Genomic DNA, 19,555 nt, shown 5'->3' with positions numbered 1-19,555 from the left:
AATGGAGATACAGAGCAACTAGAAAATAAAAGATAAAATGGCAGTGCTAAGTCCTCATTTATCAATAATCACTCAAAATGAAAATGGATTCAGTTCACCAATCAAAAGACACAAAGTGGCCGGATGGATTAAAAAAACATGACCCAATGAAATGCTGTCTCCAGGAGACTTATGTCAGCTTTAAAGACAAACATAAACTCTAGTGAAGGGATGGAAGATGATACTCCAAGTAAATGGCAGCCAAGCGAAAGTGGATGTAGCCATACTCATAACAGACAAAATAGATTTCCAGCCAAAAGAGGTAACAAAAGACAAAGATGGACATTATATAATGATAAAGGGGACAACACCAACATGCACCTAACATATGATCACCAAAATATATAAAGAAATTAACAGACCAAAAGGAAAAAAGTGACAGCAACACAGTGATAGTTGGGGACTTTAACACCCCACTTACATCAATGGATAGATCATCCAGACAGAAACTTAACAAGCAAACAGCAGCTGTAAAACATTAGACCAGGTAGACTTAGTAGATTTATACAGAACATTCCACCCAAATGTAGCAGAATACACATTCTTCTCAAGTGCACATGGAACACTTTCAAGGACAGACCAAAAGTTGGGACCCAAACCAGTCTCAATAAATTTAAGAAGATTGAAAAAAATAACAGCACCCTTTCTGATGAAACTAGAAATCAACTACAAGAAGAAAGCTGGAAAAATCTTAAATATGTGGAGACTAAACAGCATGCAACTGAACAAATATTGAGTCAAAGAAGAAATCAAAGTAGAAATTTAAAAATACCTTAAGACAAATGAAAGTGAAAATACAACATGCCAAAATCCATGAGATGCAGCAAAAGAGGTACAAAGAGGGACGTTTATAGCAATACAGGCCTACCTCAAGAAAGAAGAAAAATCTCATATAAACAATCTAACTTTACACCTAAAAGAACTAGAAAAGAAAAACAAATGAAGCCCAAATTCAGCTGAAGGAAGGAGATACTAAACATTAGAGTGGAAAGAAATGAATAGAAACTAAAAAGGTAACAGAAGAGATTAATGAACCTAAGAGCTGTTTCTTTGAAAATGTTTAAAAAAATTAACAAATCTTTAGCTAGATTCACTTAGAAAAAGAGAGAAGGCTCTGATAAATAAAATCACAAATGAAAGAGAAGAAATAATAATGGATGTCACAGAAATGCAAAGGATTAAAATAGAATATTATGAACAGGTATATGCCAACAAATTGGACAATATAGAATAAATGGACAAATTTTTAGAATTATACAACCTTCCAAGGCTGAATCATGAATAAATAGAAAAATTGTAATAGACTGATCACTATTAAGGATATTGGAACAGTAATCAAAACCTCCCCAAAATCAAAAGTCCAGAACCAGACGGTTTCACAGGTGAAATCTAGCGAACACTCAGAAGATTTATTACCTATCCTTCTCAAGCTCTTCCAAAATATTGAAGAGGAGAGAATGCTTTCTAACTCATTTTATGAGGACATTACCCTGACACCAAGGACAACACACAAAAACAAAACTTATACGCCAATATCTTTGATGAACCTAGATGCAAAAATCCTCAACAAAGTATTAGCAAGCTGAATGCAATAGTACATTAAGATTATCATATCTTATAATCAAGCGAGATTTATTCCAGGGATTCAAGGATGATTCGATGGCTGCAAATCAGTCATGATACACCACATTAACAAAATAAAAGATAAAAATCATATGATCATCTCAGTAGATGCAGGAAAAGCAACTGATAAGATTCAGCACCCATTTATGATAAAAATTCTCAATAAAATAAGTATAAAAGGAACATACCTCAACATAATAAAGACCATATATGACAATATCATAATCCCAGCTAACACATCTAACAGGGAAGAACTGGAAGCTATCTAAGATCAGGAACAAGACAAGGATGCTCACTCTTACCACTTTTATTCAACATAGTATTGGAAGTCCTAGTCAGAGGAATTAGGCAAGAAAAAGAAATAAAAGGCATCCAAATTAAAAAGGAAGACGTCAAACTGATGCTACTTGCAGATGACATGATTTTATATATAAAAACCCATGAAGACTCCACAAAAAACCCTGTTAGAACTAATAAACAAATTCAGTACAGTTGCAGGATACAAATCAACATACAAAAATCTGTTGCATTTCTATACACTAACAATGGACTAGCAGAAAGAGAAATTAAGAAAACAATCCCATTTACAATTGCAACAAAAAGAATAAAATACCTAGGAATAAATTTAACCAAGGAGGTGAAAAACATGTACACTGAAAACTATAAGACAGCCTGAAAGAAACTGAAGGCTATGCAAAGAAATGGAAAGATGTTCTATGCTCATGGATTGGAAGAAGTAACATTGTTAAAATGTCTACATTACCTAAAGCAATATACATATTCAGTGCAATACCCATCAAAATCCCAAGGACATTGTTCAAAGAACTAGAATATAAAAATCCAAATATTTGTATAGAGCAACAAAAGACCCCTGAATAGCCAAAGAAATCCCAAGAGAAAAGAACAAAGCTGGTGATGTCACACTCCCTGATTTCAAACTGTATTACAAAGCTATAGTAATCAAAACAGCATGGTATTGGCAGAAAAAGCGTCACACAGATAAATGGAACAGAATTGAGAGACCAGAAATAAAACCACACATATATGGACAATTAATTTAAAACAAAGGGGCAAAGAATATACAATGGAGAAAGGATGGTCCCTTCAATAAATGGTGTTGGGCAAACTGAACAGCCACATGCCAAAGAATGAAAGTGGACCACTATCTCACACAACACACAAAAATCAACTCGAAATGGATTAGACTTAAATGTAAGACCTGAAACCACAAACTCCTGGAAGAAAACATATGCAACATACTCTTTGGCATTGGTCTTAGTAATATCTTTCTGAATACGTGTCCTCAGGCAAGGGAAACAAAAGCAAAAATAAACAAATGGGACTACAGCAAACTAAAAAGCTTCTGTATAGCAAAGGAAACTATCAACAATAAAAAAGACAACCTACCAAATGGGAGAAGATATTTGCAAATCTTGTACCCAATAATGGGATTAATATCCACAATATATAAAGAACTTGCACAACTCAACAACAAAAGTTGGGTAGAGGAGCTGAATAGACATACAGATGGCAAACGAGCACACAAAAAGATGTTGAATATCACTAATTATTTGGTAAATGCAAATTAAAACCACAATGAGAGGGCTTCCCTGGTGGCGCAGTGGTTGAGAGTCTGCCTGCCGATGCAGGGGACACGGGTTCGTGCCCCGGTCCGGGAAGATCCCACATGCCGTGGAGCGGCTGGGCCCGTGAGCCATGGCCGCTGAGCCTGCGCGTCCGGAGCCTGTGTTCCACAACGGGGGAGGCCACAACAATGAGAGGCCCGCGTACAGCAAAAAAAAAAAAAAAAAAACCACAATGAGATATCATTCCATGCCCATTGGAATGGCTATTATTAAGAAAAATGAGAAATAACGGGTGTTGGAGAGGATGTGGAGAAAAGAGAACTCTACATATTGTTGGTGGGAATGTGAATTGGTGTAGCTATTATGGAAAACAATATAGAGATTCCTCAGAAAATTAAGAACAGAACTACCATATGACCTAGCTATTCCACTTCTAGGTATTTATATGAAGAATACAAAGACACTAATTCGAAGTATATGCACCCCTATATTCATCACAGCACTTTTTACAATAGCCAAGATATGGAGATAACCTAAGTGCCCATTGAATGGGTATAGAAGATATGATATCCATATCTATATCTGTATCTATATATCTATATCTGTATCTATCTATCTATCTATCTATCTATCTATCTATTCAGACACAATGAAATACTACTCAGCCATAAAAAGAAGAAATCTTGCCATTTGTGACAACACTGATGGACCTTGAGGGTATTATGCTAACTGAAATAAATCAGAAAGACAAATATTGTATGATTTCACTTACATGTGGAATATAAAAACAAAAACAATATCTCCCCAAAACAAAATAAATGAACAAACCGAATAAAAACAAACACCTAGATATAGAGAACACAGTAGTGTTTACCAGAAGGGAAAGGTGTGGGGAGGACGAAATGGGTAAAGGGGATGGATAGAAACTACCTTTTGGTAGTGAGCACGCTGTAGTATATACAGAAGTCTAAATGTTGTACACATGAAACATACAATGTTATAAACTAATGTTACCTCAATAAATAAAAAGTTAAATTTAATTAAAAAATAAAGGTAGTGGTTAAGAATTCACAATACAGACTCACATAGGCCTGGTTCAAATTCCAGCTGATAGCTGGGTAGTCTAGGTCAAATCAATTAATCTCTTTGAGCTAGAGTTTCTTCATTCATAATGAATAGGCATAATAAAAATTCCTGTATCATATTTATGTGAGCGTTTACACTAGGCAGTGTTCAATAACTAGTAGCTCTTATTAACCTGAAAACATCCTTCTTCCACAATTTCACAGCACAGCTCTGTCCTTCCCCTAGGGTATGGGGCTCAAGACCCAGCCCCCAGTTCTTTTTTTTTTTTTAGTCTTTATTGGAGTATAATTGCTTTATATTTTTGTGTTAGTTTCTGCTGTTTAATAAACTGAATCAGCTATATATATATATACATATATCCCCATATCCCCTCTCTCTTGCATCTCCTTCCCACCCTCCCTATCTACCCCTCTAGGTGGTTACAAAGCACCGAGCTGATCTCCCTGTGCTATGCGGCTGCTTCCCACTAGCTATCTGTTTTACATCTGGTAGTGTATATATGTCAGTGCCACTCTCTCACTTCGTCCCAGCTTACCCTTCCCCCTCCCCGTGTCCTCAAGTCCATTCTCTATGTCTGCGTCTTTATTCCTGTCCTGCCTCTATGTTCGTCAGAACCATTTTCTTTCTTTCTTTTTAGATTCCACATATATGTGTTAGCATACGGTATTTGTGTTTCCCTTTCTGACTTACTTCACTCTGTATGACAGTCTCTAGGTCCATCCACCTCGCTACAAACAACTCAATTTCGTTTCTTTTTATGGCTGAGTTATATTCCATTATATATATGTGCCACATCTTCTTTATCCATTCATCTGTTGATGGACACTTAGGTTGCTTCCATGTGCTGGCTATTGTAAATAGTGCTGCAATGAACATTGTGGTACATGACTCTTTTTGAATTATGGTTTTCTCAGGGTATATGCCCAATAGTGGGATTGCTGGGTCATATGGTAGTTCTATTTTTAGTTTTTTAAGTAACCTCCATACTGTTCTCCATAGTGGCTGTATCAATTTACATTCCTACCAACAGTGCAAGAGAGTTCCCTTTTCTCCACACCCTCTCCAGCATTTATTGTTTGTAGATTTTGTGATGATGGCCATTCGGACTGGTGTGAGATGATATCTCATTGTAGTTTTGATTTGCATTTCTCTAATGATTAATGATGTTGAGCATCCTTTCATGTGTTTGTTGGCAATCTGTGTATCTTCTTTGGAGAAATGTCTATTTAGGTCTTCTGCCCATTTTTGGATTGGGTTGTTTGTTTTTCTGATATTGAGCTGCATGAGCTACTTGTATATTTTGGAGGTTAATCCTTTGTCAGTTGCTTTGTTTGCAAATATTTTTTCTGATTCTGAGGGTAGTCTTTTCATCTTGTTTATGGTTTCCTTTGCTGTGCAAAAGCTTTTATGTTTCATTAGGTCTCATTTGTTTATTTTGGTTTTTATTTCCATTTCTCTAGGAGGTGGGTCAAAAAGGATCTTGCTGTGATTTATGTCATAGAGTGTTCTGCCTATGTTTTCCTCTAAGAGTTTTTTAGTGTCTGGCATTGCATTTAGGTCTTTAATCCATTTTGGGTTTATTTTTGTGTATGGTGTTAGGGAGTGTTCTAATTTCATTCTTTTACATGTAGCTGTCTAGTTTTCCCAGCACCACTTATTGAAAAGCCAGCCCCCAGTTCTTATAGGAGGCTGTGAAATTGGTGAGAGTTGCTTATGGGGTAGTCAGTGGTAGGATGGCCAAGAAGGTGGTTGGAATTAAGGGCTGATGCAGATAATCAACTAGTTTGGGCAGTGGGGCACATGAATCACCCAATACCAAAATTCTCCAAATTCCAGAAATGATTGGAGACTCTGCAGGATAATTTATCCCCAGGAATGCAGAGTTGATGGGTCCTCTCTTCTAGCTGTTGCTCTGGCATTAACAGAAAGCCACTCTTGGCAATCCACAATTCCATTATTCCTAAGTACTAGCGCTTCCTGGACTGTAGACATCTCCCTGAATTAAGGGACCCAAGGGGTTCGGGCTTCTACCTCCTTATGACCCCTGACCTGGAGATCTTTTCTTCCTCTTCATTTTGGACCTCTTCACTGATCCTTGAGGCCCTTGGACATAAAATGTCTTATCCCACCAATACTTTCCCTTCCCTCCCCCCACCTTTTTTTTTGTTTTTTTTTTTTTGTTTGTGGTACGCGGGCCTCTCACTGTTGTGGCCTCTCCCGTTGCGGAGCACAGGCTCCGGATGCGCAGGCTCAGCGGCCATGGCTCACGGGCCTAGCCGCTCCACAGCATGTGGGATCCTCCCGGACCGGGGCACAAACCTGTGTCCCCTGCATCGGCAGGCGGACTCTCAACCACTGCGCCACCAGGGAAGCCCTCCCTCCCCCTTTTTAAAGCCAGAATGTGATTGTCTGGTGGTTCCCACACCTCAATTTAATTGCCTACACTGAGACTATTTCTTATACAGCATCTTACCTGGCTTTTTTTTTTAACCTTGTATACTTCACCCAGTGCTTTTCATACATCATAATAGAGACATCATCCCCAAAGCAACCCTATTATTCTTCTCCCTAAAATAGATACAGAAGCTGGGAATTCATTTCAAAAAGGGCTGTCAATTACATTTGTATAATAACTATTATCCTTTATCCAGCAAGTCTGCCACAGAAGTTCATCTAAACTTTGGTTTGGAAATTCCCCATGGATTCTGGCAGATTATCCTCTGGTATTTCTAGTTTCTAGTGCTGTTGAACTTTTATCTCTGTGTTTTCATGAGGGCAAATCCAGAATCCCTATCTTTCCAATATCTTACCTCAGATTTCCTCATTCACATTTACAGAATGGGTAATGTTCAGTCTTTGAATACAAAGAGGTGCAATTTACGTAAATTTTTACAAACAACTTGAAGACTAACTTAATAATTCTTTGTAATATTATCTTCTCTTTCAGCTGAATTTTATTCTGTTTCTGAATACCGTTAGAGTTCTGGCTACCAAAATTTGGGAGACGAATGCGGTTGGGCATGACACAAGAAAACAATACAGGTAATTCCAGGACATACATCCATCAGAGGAAATATTTTGGTTACTATTTAGAGTAAAGGACAGATATCAGTTGATCTGAAATGTTTCTAAGAGACTAAATTGTGAACGTGTATTTTCGTTTGGTTTAACTGTGCTTGTGCTATTTATCAGAAAAGTATATATATTTTAGGAAAATATAAATAACAACAAACCTTCCCAATATGCTTAAATTCTAAGTATATTTTTAAAAATCTGTTCTTAGCAGCGGGGATTTTACCATTAACTATGTAACCTATGTAACTATGTAATCTCTTGTTGATGATCTTGGCTGACAATTTCACTTGCCTTCTTAAAATAATGTCATAACTGAAAAAAATCAAGAAAGTGTATTTGCTATATTGTTTCCAATCTTCCCATCAAATTGGTACCTCCCAAATATTGATTTTTAAGAACTTTCAAATGTACTGATTGAAGGAGGTCTGTTATTCAGTCTTTGCTGAAGAAAAGGACAAATTAAGTATTTATAATCATTATCAAACTGTCTTAAGAATGTGTCCATTTCTCCCAATGATCATTTTGGAAGTTCTGAATCGTTTTGGAAGTGGCTTCTATCCACCTGAACATATGCACCACTAGTCAGGTGCATGTGGATTAGTTTTTGTAATCCCCAAACAAGAATCTATTTCTTTTTGCCTCACATTGTCATGAAATGCTATCACAGACACAGAAAGGAAGAAATCATAGTCAACATTTCGATCTTCTCTCACAAACGTTCTCTAAGTCTTTTGTGGAATCATTCCCGTGCACCGTGTAGGCAGCATTTACTGTCAGGGAGAAAAGAGTACAGATACAGATGGACTGAAGTCTAGAATAGGATGCACAGTATGAGCAAACCATCAGCTGCTAGCTCCAGTCATTTTCAATATGCTGCAAGTGGTAGTATTAAAATCATGCCTGTGTTTACAGTGAAGGGTCTGTGCTATACTAGAATAGCTTGTCTCATGTCACATTCCATTGGTGAAGACAAAGGTCAAAGGATGATAAAAAATGGAAAATATAAGTAGCCTTTCATTCTTCATAAAATGAAAAAGTGCAGTGGTGTTTGAAAGCTAATTATTTCTCTAGTTCTGAATCAAGGCTACTTATTTCTCTCATTCTGAATAAAAGCTACTTATTTCTATAGTTCTGAATAAAAGCTACTAATTTCTAGAATATCCGAATGATGTGAAATTATACTTTCAGTAGAAAGTTGCTCAAGAGATTTGAGAAACTCTGGAGAGAACAGAGTGGATTATCTTTAAACCAAGACAGAATAGACAGCTTATTTGCAAAAAAAAAAAATAATAAGTAAGTAGGGAAAGAAAGAAAGAAAGAAAGAAAGAGAGAGAGAGAGAGAAGGAAAGAAAAAGAAAGAAAGAAAGAAAGAAAGAAAAGAAAGAAAGAAAGAAAGAAAGAAAAAGAAAGAAAGAAAGAGAAAGAAAGAAAGAAAAAGGGAAAGAGGGAGAGAGGGAGGGAGGGGGAAAGGAAGAAAGAAACTGAAAGAAAGACTAGTGAGGAAAGGAAGAAGATTATAATCATTTGAGATTACTGGGGCATTAATGATTCTTAGAAAAAGAGGGATATTTGAGAAATAAAGAAGAAGCCTGATTTGGCTGTTTCTTGGATAAAAAATGCAAAAAAACCAAAACCTAACTAGAAAATGATGTGCTTGCGTCATAGACTAGCTCTTTATTGCTGCAAAATGAATTACCACAAACTTAGTGGCTTTAAAACAACACACTGGCTATTTCATGGTTGGTTTGTCAGAAATCTGGGCGTGGCTTAGCTGGGTCCTCAGCTTCTGGGTCTCTTTACAAGGATATAATTGGGATGTCAGTTGGTTGGACTGGGGAAAAATCCACTCTTAAGCTCACGTGATTGTTGACAGGATTTATGTTCTTGCTGGGTTGGTCAGATGCCACCTCTCCTTGCCACATGGGCCTCTCAGTAGAGCAGCTCACAACTTGCTTCACTGAATCAAACAAGGGAGAGAGTCTGCTACTAAAATGTATGTTACACTCTCGGACAACATAGTCACAGAAGCGGCATCCCACCATCTTGGCCATAACTGATTGGTTAGAAGTAAGTCCCAAGTCCTGCCCACACTCAAGCAGAGAGGATTAACAAGGATGTAAATACCAGAAGGTTGGGAATCATTAGGGGCCATGTTAAAGTCAATCCATTATATTGGAAACTGGGATTCCTCTAAATACACAAGAAAATGTGTATGAAGAAGCAGTTAAAGGAAATAAAGGTCACATTGCTTAGTTTGTAAACAAACAAACAAACCTACAACTATAGATAATTTGAGACAGAATATTTGACAGAGAATATTTAGGGAAGGCAAGAGGTATTGACCACATGTAGCTCATAAGAAAATATGAAATGATAAATGAAGATCCAAGTGTAAGAAGAGACCAGGAAGTAGTTGGTTCTAAAATGAACAGAACAAGCCAAAATGCTGCCTGTGAAAGTAAAGACAGTTATTGAGGATGGAGGTGGTACCTCTTTAAGTCTCAAACATAGAAGTTAAAGAAGACTTAGGACAGAGAAAAAAAAAAGGCATTTTACAATTTTATGAAAATAGTATCCTTTAAGCAAGAAGAGTGGAAATGAGATTAAAGAGACTTAGGGGATAGTAATCATGGGAAGTGAGAATAAACTACCTGATTTAGTATAGAAGTGACAGGAAGAAGAGGGAGAGGAAAAAAAAACTAGCAGAAGCAGTGGATCCAAAGAGATGGGGGAACGTCAGACCCTGGTAGCTCTGCTAAATAAGCTTTATGTTTTCCAGCAAGCTGTCTCTATGGAAAGGCACTCTACATTGACTAATTAAAAGGCTTGCCATTCTCTTCCAGGAAACTCGCCAAATCAACGCTGGTGCTGGTGCTGGTCTTTGGAGTGCATTACATCGTGTTCGTGTGCCTGCCCCACTCCTTTGCTGGGCTTGGGTGGGAGATCCGGATGCACTGTGAGCTCTTATTCAACTCCTTTCAGGTAGAGAGTGCTACTAGTAATTTGATTCCTGTATTTTGCTTTTTTCCTTCCTCTGCCCCTCCCTCTGGCTTTCACGCACCTGTCTCCCAAGGGCCAGGAAAGGGGCTATTTTCTGGCACCTGCGCATTTCTGTCCTGCAGCGGTCAGTCAGGTTAACCTCCGACCACAGCAGGAGCTGTTTCTCACAGACAAGCTTGGGCTATGAGACAAGAAAGCACATTGTTGTAAAATACGTGACACCTACAAAGCAGGAATCTGTGTGTGTGTGTGTGTGTGTGTGTGTGTGTGTGCGCGCGTGTGCGTGTGTGTGTGTGTGTGTGTGTGTGTGTGTGTATGGAAAGTCAATGAAAGCAAAAGAAGGGATAGGCAGGGGAGAGGAAAAAAGAGAAAGGGAGACAAGTAAGAGGAAGAGGTTGCTTCCTTATATTTGATCTCATTTGAAAGCATGATACCATTTCCCTCACGTGGAGGCTACAGGCGCTCCTAACTCTTCCTCCTGCTACTCCTTTGCTGCCACCTCCTGCCTTCAACTAGTCTCCATACAATAGTCTGAAGAATCTTAAAAATAAATCTGATAGGGCTTCCCTGGTGGCGCAGTGGTTGAGAGTCCGCCTGCCGATGCAGCGGACACGGATTCGTGCCCCGGTCTGGGAAGATCCCACATGCCGCGGAGCGGCTGGGCCCGTGAGCCATGGCCGCTGGGCCTGCGCGTCCGGAGCCTGTGCTCCGCAACGGGAGAGGCCACAACAGTGAGAGGCCCGCCTACCGCAAAAAAATAAAAAATAAAATAAAAATAAAAAAATAAATCTGATAATGTCACTGAACTGCTGAACATATCCAGAGGCTTCTCATTCCAGTCAGAATAAAATCCAAACGCAGCTTCCTGGTGTGCACAGCCCTCCCTGGCGGGGAGCCTGCCCGGCTGTGACCTCACCTCACACCATGCTCCCTGATGCCCACTAAGTTTGAGCCACACTAGCTCTTCCACAATTTCTGTACCTCAAGTTCATTTCTGCCTCAGGGGTTTGTACTTGCTGTTTCCTTTGCCTGGAATGCTCTTCCCTCTAATATTCACATGGCCTGGCTTCTTCTTCTCACTCAAACCAGCTTAAATGTCTCCCCCTCAGGGAGGTCTTCATTGAGTTCCCCCTTTGATAGATCTTCTCCATCTTCTTTTTCAATACCACTTGTTTTGCCTGCATGGCCTTTATCTTATCATCTTACATTTTTCTCCTGTGGCTATTTGTTTATATTTTAATTAATTCATTTATTTTTACTGTGTTGGGTCTTCGTTTCTGTGCGAGGGCTTTCTCTAGTTGTGGCAAGCAGGGGCCACTCTTCATCGCGGTGCGCGGGCCTCTCACTATCACGGCCTCTCTTGTTGCCGAGCACAGGCTCCAGACGCGCAGGCTCAGTAGTTGTGGCTCACAGGCCTAGTTGCTCCGCGGCATGTGAGATCCTCCCAGACCAGGGCTCAAACCCGTGTCCCCTGCATTAGCAGGCAGACTCCCAACCACTGCTCCACCAGGGAAGCCCCTATTTGTTTATATTTTATCCATCCGTATTTCCTACTAGGATGTAAGCCCTAAGAGAACAGGGACTTTGTCTGTCTTGATTAAGTTGTTTATCCCTGTCATGCTGAGCATTTCACACTGTATAAACTCAATAAATATTTTTGAACAAGTGAAAAAAAAGTTTCTGTGTGTTTTCACCTGATAAGACCCTATGTCTGTAGTTTCCAGCATTCACAGTGTAAAAATTTCACTTACTGACTGGGGGATGTTCTGTGGTCCTGGGGTGGCAACACATGAAACAAATGTAACAAAAACCAGTTCTTCATGTATCTTGGCGTGTTTTATTTAGTTATTTGGTTCAGTTCATACCAAGGAAAGATCTCAGACAAATTTCATGTATATTTAAGGATTTCGAAATATTAGGAGAGATAATTTGCATAATTTTCTGGAGGAATCATTAAAAAAGAACCCAGTTTTTCAACTTACGCATTGTGGCACAAGACACTTTAGTGCTGTGATCTTTATAATTAAAATTAATTAATTAAAACATTCTATTTTCTCCTCCAGGGTTTCTTTGTGTCTATCATCTACTGCTACTGCAATGGAGAGGTAAGTTTGAAGGAACCTCATACCTCCTGCAGGTCTAGCTCCGAATAAGCTCATAAATGGCCATCGCAATGTGACCGGAATCTCTTTAGAATCCTCAGGGGTTACAGGACAAAGTGGACACAGAGAAGGGAGATATTTTAATCATAAATTATTTTGAGAAAGGAAGAATTCATGTAAATAAGCCAAGGTCTTCCTCTTCCAGCACTTTTCAATGTCAATTCAGTTGCAACCCTTGATATCAAAAACCCAGCTTAACTGGAATGCAGATTGATACTTGGAAGGACCGTGAACTTCATATTCCAGTCAATGCTTCAACTTATATTTTATTTCAAGTTCTATAAGAAACTCAAATATAACTTTCCCTGGGAATAATCCATTAGAACATTTTGACATTTTTTAAACTACAAGATGGTGATGGGACAATTTCAGTTCATTTAGGAGTTGGCTGGAGAGAAAGAATGGTACCGATCTTTTAGATGACATCAGCTTACCAGGTTTCCACTGCTTCCAATGGAACTTTCAAAAAGCTCCCTTCTGGAAAGTTGCAATAGCAAAATTGAATCTTCAGCAGCAAGAATGGAAACAAGAGCCCTACCCTACAACGAATGCCCTTGCAGCACCCACTTTTCACCATCCAATCCTTTTCTCAATTTCCCTCCTTCAGTATGCCCATGCAGAAGGAATGGTGTTACAGTTACATTTCCAGCTGAGTACCTTCCATGCCCTTCCACAGCCTTAGCTGGCACTATTTATCCCATTTTCTCCTCCAACCCCATGTCCTCTTTTCCTCTCCCATGAGTCCGATATATGTATTGGCTGCATTTCAATATGTACTACAGTACTGCACCATCTGGGGTTGGTTGAATCCACCAATGCAGAACCCCAGATATAGAAGGCCAATTGTGAAGTCATAGGGGATTTCAGGCCTGTGTTCTTCAAGGGTCAACTGTATATATAAAGTCCCTGGCGCACAGTGGAACCTTAGTGATTATTACTATCATTGAAATCAGGCAGACATCCATCTAACAAGGTTCCAGGATCTCTGATGGTTTCTGATGCACAATATGGTCCTTACGGTTTAGGTTCAGTCTGAGGTGAAGAAGATGTGGAGTCGGTGGAATCTCTCTGTGGACTGGAAAAGGACGCCCCCATGCGGCGGCCACAGATACGGCTCCGTGCTCACTACCGTGACGCCCAGCACCAGCAGCCAGTCGCAGACGGCGGCCAGCACACGCATGGTGCTCATCTCCCGCAAAGCGGCCGAGACGGCCAGCCGGCAGCCCGACAACCACGTGACTTTACCCGGCTACGTCTGGAGTAACTCGGAGCAGGACTGCTTGCCACACTTGATCCATGCAGAGACCAAGGAAAGTGACAGGAGGCAGGGAGATGCGATTCCAATGGAGGAGTCGTCCACGCCATTAGAATTTAACCCAGACCCTGAAGGAAGCAAAGGAGAAACCGAGGATGCGCTGTGAATCAACATTTGTGTCTTGAAGGAGCTGACCCATCTGGCTGTGGCAGAGGAGCGTGGCTAGCGTCCCTCTGCTTGAGCCCCAGAGCTGAACAGTCAGGATTCAAGTGTTCACAGCCTTTTTAGGCTGTATGAATTGGCTCCTGTAAATACTAAAGCCACAAAAGGAGAACTGTCAGTGGAATAATTACCTTATTTTGGCATCACATTCTCTTCTGAATTGATGTGTAGTACCTGTAGTACTTGCTCTGTGATTGTTCATTTTTCTGCTACTTTTGGGTAGAACAAACCATTTCAGTTGCTCGACTCTAGTTTTCTCTCATAAATATCACTCGAAATATGATAGAGATCATTTAGTATGTGTCATTTTCTTTTTAACAAATTAGTATTCTCTTTCTCACTTTAAGGGACCTCTATCATTGCATTCATTTAGCCTGTTCATCGGAGCAATTAGGATCTGAAAATACGTTGAAAGATGAAAGATCTCGGAACAAGTACACACTGGAAAATAAGCTGGCTGGACTTTGTTAAAATAATAACTGTGTGAGAAACTTGTTTCTAGGAATAAGGAAAATTACTCAAAAAAGAATACTGCACATATTCCTCTTTTTGAATGTCCCCTCTGTGACCAGCCAAATCTCAAGTCTTCACTCTTTTGTAAACCTTGACATGTCACAAGGTTTTCTTAGTCAGTGAGCTTGTGTCTGCAAGCTGATTTTGTTTATAATCATTTATAGTGATAGTCACACTGCTTCTATGTTTTTTTTCTTTGTTCTGTTACTCTATTCCAGATGGCATGTGGGATAAATTAAAAGTTTGTTTTAAAAATATATTTTGGGTCACTTTTTTAAATGTTCTCTTAGCACCTACCTTTGTTTTTGGGAATCAACCAAATGTCTCTTCTCCACATCTACAGAGATCAGCATGTAGCCCCAGAACTTCACTGAGCTTGAAATTTCAGTGTATTGCAGTATTGAAACATTTACTGAGTGCATGTTAGGTACCCAGCATCCTGCTAGGTTTTTACAAGCATTAAGTTATTTAATCCTCACCACAAAGTTATGGAGTAAGTCTTATCACCGTCCCCCTTTTTACAGATAACAGCGTGACTCACAGAGGTGGAATGACTTGCCCAAAGTCACACAGCTAGTGATTGAGAGAACACGGTTTCAGACACAGATCTGACTTTAAGTCCCATGTTCTTAGCCATATGCATACTGTTGCCAATGTATATATTGCCCATTCACAAAAAAATAAATGAATTCCTTCTGGGTAGAGAATGCTTTAGGAACTCTTATTGTGGTATGGTCTAGCCTCTGACCCTCATGAAGTTTCCACTCTAATGGGAGAGCCAAATACACATAGGAAATGAAAACATCACAGAGTAATGTGTTTTTAGGTGAAATGACACAGGTCAAGCTGGTCCATCTTACTTTGCTGAATGGTTTAAATATACAAATAGTGTTATGATGAAAAAGGTACTCTGATGTCTACATGCCCTCTTGAAAACTATTGCACTTTTCTCCCATGTTCATTCTTTCCTTCCTCCCCTGTGACAGACAGAGGTCATTTCCTTCCCATCCTGTTTACGAAGGTGCCATGGTGCATACTTAATTCATTTGATTCAATGCTATATTGAATGCACAGGTTTTGATAATGTTTGCATCCAATTAGACAGCTAGGACTGTAAGTTATACCTGTGCATTGATTTTATCAAGTAAAATATCGAGTACTTACCAAGGATTGTCATTGAACTAGTACTCTTTTTTTTGTAATTTTTATTCTTTTATTAAAGTGTGGTTGATTTACAATGTTTCAGGTGTGCAGCAAAGTGATTCAGTTATACATATACATATATATGTGTATATATATTTTCAGATTCTTTCCCATTATAGATCATTAGTATATTGTCACATATTAATGCTACCTCCCTGTTAGGAGAACCATCATGGGCTGAGCCAGAGATTAAGTTCAGTTCCATTGCTACTTTTGTGCAAGGCTTTATAAATCACTTACTTTTCTTTGTAGTTCAAGTTCTCTATCTTTAAAATGAAGATATCTGACTACCTTAGAGAAATGTTCAGGTGATAAGAGAAATCACATATTGAAAGCACTTTGTAAAATAAAAATTCCATACAAATATTGATACTTGGTTTAGGTTGTTTACTGTTTAAATTCCATTTTGCCCCATTGTATTATAAAAGGACTCATTGGTCATTGCAACATAATAATTATAAGAATATATATATTTTGATAATATGGAGAACATTCTAAGCCACCCCCAAATTCCAAGGCTAGACCACTATTTCTTTACAATAACAAGTAAGAATAAAGCCCTCAGACTCACCAAAGTTTAAGTGAGTCACCAAGTGACTCAAAGTTTAGTCATTCACAAATTGAGTGAACATTTACTTAGAGCCTATTATGTGACAGATACTATGCTATGTGCTAGGGACATAACAAAAAGTAAGGCGTAATCTACTCCTTCAAGGAACAAACAACCCCTCAGTTGCTAGGAGTCTTTATCTCAACTGTGTACACACATTTTTTCTTCTAGGTTTTGATAATGTTTGCATCCAATTAGACAGCTAGGACTGTAAGTTATACCTGTGCATTGATTTTATCAAGTAAAATATTGAGCACTTATCAAGGATTGCCATTAAACTAGTACTCTTTTTTTGTAATTTTTATTCTTTTATTAAAGTGTGGTTGATTTACAATGTTTCAGGTGTGCAGCAAAGTGATTCAGTTATACATATACATATATATGTGTATATATATTTTCAGATTCTTTTCCATTATAGGTCATTGCAAGATATTGAATATAGCTCCCTGTGTTATACAGTAGGTCCTTGTTGTTTATCTATTTTATATGTAGTAGCCTGTATCTGTTAATCCCAAATTCCTAATTTATCCCTCCACCACTTTCCCCTTTGGTAACCATAAGTTTGCTTTCTATGTCTGTGAGTCTATTTCTGTTTTGTAAATAAGTTCATTTGTCTCATTTTTTTTTAGATTCCACATATAAGCAATACCATAAGATATTTGTCTTTCTCTGACTTTTACTTCACTTAGTATGATAATCTCTAGGACCATCTATGTTGCTGCAAATGGCATTATTTCATTCATTTTTTATGGCTGAGTAATGTTCCATTGTGTGTGTATGTGTGTGTGTGTGTGTGTGTACACACACACACACATATATATATATATATGACATTTTCTTTATCCATTCATCTGTTGATGGACATTTAAGTTGCTTCCATGTCTTTGCTATTGTAAATAGTGCTGCAATGAACATTGGGGTGCATGTATCTTTTCGAGTTAAGAGTTTTCTCCAGATATATGTCCAGGAGTGGGATTGCTGGATCATATGGTAACTCTATTTTTAGTTTTTTAAGGAAACTCCATACTGTTTTCCATAGTGGCTGCACCAATTTACATTCCCACCAATAGTGTAGCAGGGTTCCCTTTTCTCCACACCCTCTCCAGCATTTATTATTTGTAGACTTTTTAATGTTGGCCATTCTGACTGGTGTGACGTGATGCTGCATTGCAGTTTGATTGCATTTCTGTAATAATTAGTGGCACTGAGCATCTTTTCCTGTGCCTTTTGGCCACCTGTATGTCTTCTTTGGAGAACTGTCTATTTAGGTCTTCTGCCCATTTTTTGATTGGTGTTTTTTTTCTTTTTGATATTGAGCTGTATGAGCTGTTTGTATATTTTGGAAATTAGTCCCTTGTTGGTTGTATCACTTGCAAATATTTTCTTCCATTCCACAGGTTGTCTTTTAATTTTTTTTATAGTGTCCTTTGCTGTGCAAAAGCTTTTAAGTTTAATTAGGTCCCATTTGTTTATTTTTGTTTTCATTGCTCTAGGAGACATCCAAAATATATTGCTATGATTTATGTCAAAGAGTGTCCTGCCTATGTTTTCCTCTAGGAGTTTTATAGTATTCAGTCTTACATTTAGGTCTTTAATCCATTTTGAGTTTAGTTTTGTGTATGGTGTTAGAGAATGTTCTGGTTTCATTCTTTTACATGTAGCTGTCCAGTTTTCCCAGCACGACTTATTGAAGATTCTGTCTTTTCTCCATTGTATATTCTTGCCTTGTTTGTCATAAGTGACCATAGGTGTGTGGTTTTATTTCTGGGTTTTCTATCCTGTTCCATTGATCTCTGTGTCTGTTTTTGTGCCAGTACCATACTATTTTGATTACTGTAGCTTTGTAGTGTAGTCTGAAGTCAGGGACCGTGATTCCTCCAGCTCTGTTCTTCTTAATTTTAAGATTGTTTTGGCTATTCGGGGTCTTTTGTGTTTCCATATAAATTTTAAATTATTTTGTTCTAGTTCTGTGAAAAATGCCATTGGTAGTTTGATAGGGATTGCATTGAATCCATAGATTGTCTTGGGTAGTATGGACATTAGAACTCACTTTCTTACCAGCGATTATTTCATTTTAGAAAAGTAAATATTTATATGGTTGAGTTTATTCAAAAATCTGTGGAGGACAGTCTCATTTTTTCTAATGAGTTATTAAATATTTTAGTTCATTTTTTCTCTCTTCAGACCTGTTCTGCCTATGTCCTCCACTCTTGGACCCTCTCCCTAAGACACACAGGGAAGCAATTGCTCAGTAAATCTCTAACCTGCTCTTCCCAGAAGTTCTATGCTGAACAGATGGGCAGTTTAGAAATCGCATAGATAAACAATCAATATACATTGGCGTTGTTTTAAGAACTGAGCTCAGTATTTTCAGTATATTTTATCATATAATCTTCGTCACACACTATGATGCAGTTATCACCATTTCAAAAATGTCATGATAATCAGAAGTTAAATGATTTGCTCCAGATCAAAGTAGCTGAGTCAGGATTTGAACCCAGTTCAGTTTGACTCCAAGGCCCCTGATTGTTCTCTCACCCATGTGGCCCTTTTTTACTTTCTTTATCGAGAGCTTGATAGTATGGCAAGTCAATGAGGAAATAAAAAAGATTTAGTTTCAACTATTTTGATGGTAGAATTAGCAATAGTTACAAGAATGTAAAAAAGAAATAATAACATGATTATGGTTTTTAATAAAAGCATTTTTATCTCCCAGTATTTCATGACTATCAAAATAGAAAACAAACTTTTGACTCTAAGCTCTTTTTAAAATTTCACCCAAAATATCTAACTTAAGTTTATAAAGGTCTAAATCCTATTTTTTAAGAACATATGCATACTGTGTTTATTGACAGTCGGTATGTAAAGTAGTATTTTGTTAACTTTTTAATTTGATGTACAGTAAACAAGGTAAGTTTCCCTTAATGCCCCACAGAAGAAAACATAAGAACTGAATTTTATTAAGGTCTTTTTCAGAAACAATTTGTATAACAAGTATCAGCATATATTTTAAAGTAAAGTGGATTTCAAAGTGACAATTTTATTTACTAACCAAATAGCTGATCCCTGTTTTCCTAAAGTCTTCCTTTGGAATTAATAGTTAAAAGTTATTAATATATTCAATCACTTTGATTCACAATAATGACAATTTTATATTGTTAAACTATATTGTTAGGGAAGG

General features: G+C 38.1%; 1 protein-coding gene across 1 annotated transcript in view; it reads left to right on the top strand.

The window, feature by feature from the left end:
* The window catches only part of PTH2R (parathyroid hormone 2 receptor), a 106,982-nt gene extending 90,850 nt beyond the window's left edge, over positions 1–16,132 (top strand). Inside the window, exons 10-13 of the mRNA XM_019939015.3 lie at positions 7,282–7,376; positions 10,253–10,391; positions 12,473–12,514; positions 13,597–16,132. Coding sequence (XP_019794574.1) covers positions 7,282–7,376; positions 10,253–10,391; positions 12,473–12,514; positions 13,597–13,992 — 672 coding nt within the window. The 3' untranslated portion in view covers positions 13,993–16,132. The remainder of the gene's footprint in view (positions 1–7,281; positions 7,377–10,252; positions 10,392–12,472; positions 12,515–13,596) is intronic.
* Positions 16,133–19,555: the final 3,423 nt, after the last annotated feature.

This window comes from Tursiops truncatus, chromosome 7, assembly GCF_011762595.2.
Source record: "Tursiops truncatus isolate mTurTru1 chromosome 7, mTurTru1.mat.Y, whole genome shotgun sequence".
Lineage (NCBI taxonomy): Eukaryota > Metazoa > Chordata > Mammalia > Artiodactyla > Delphinidae > Tursiops > Tursiops truncatus.
This window is presented reverse-complemented; position numbering and strand designations above follow the sequence as displayed.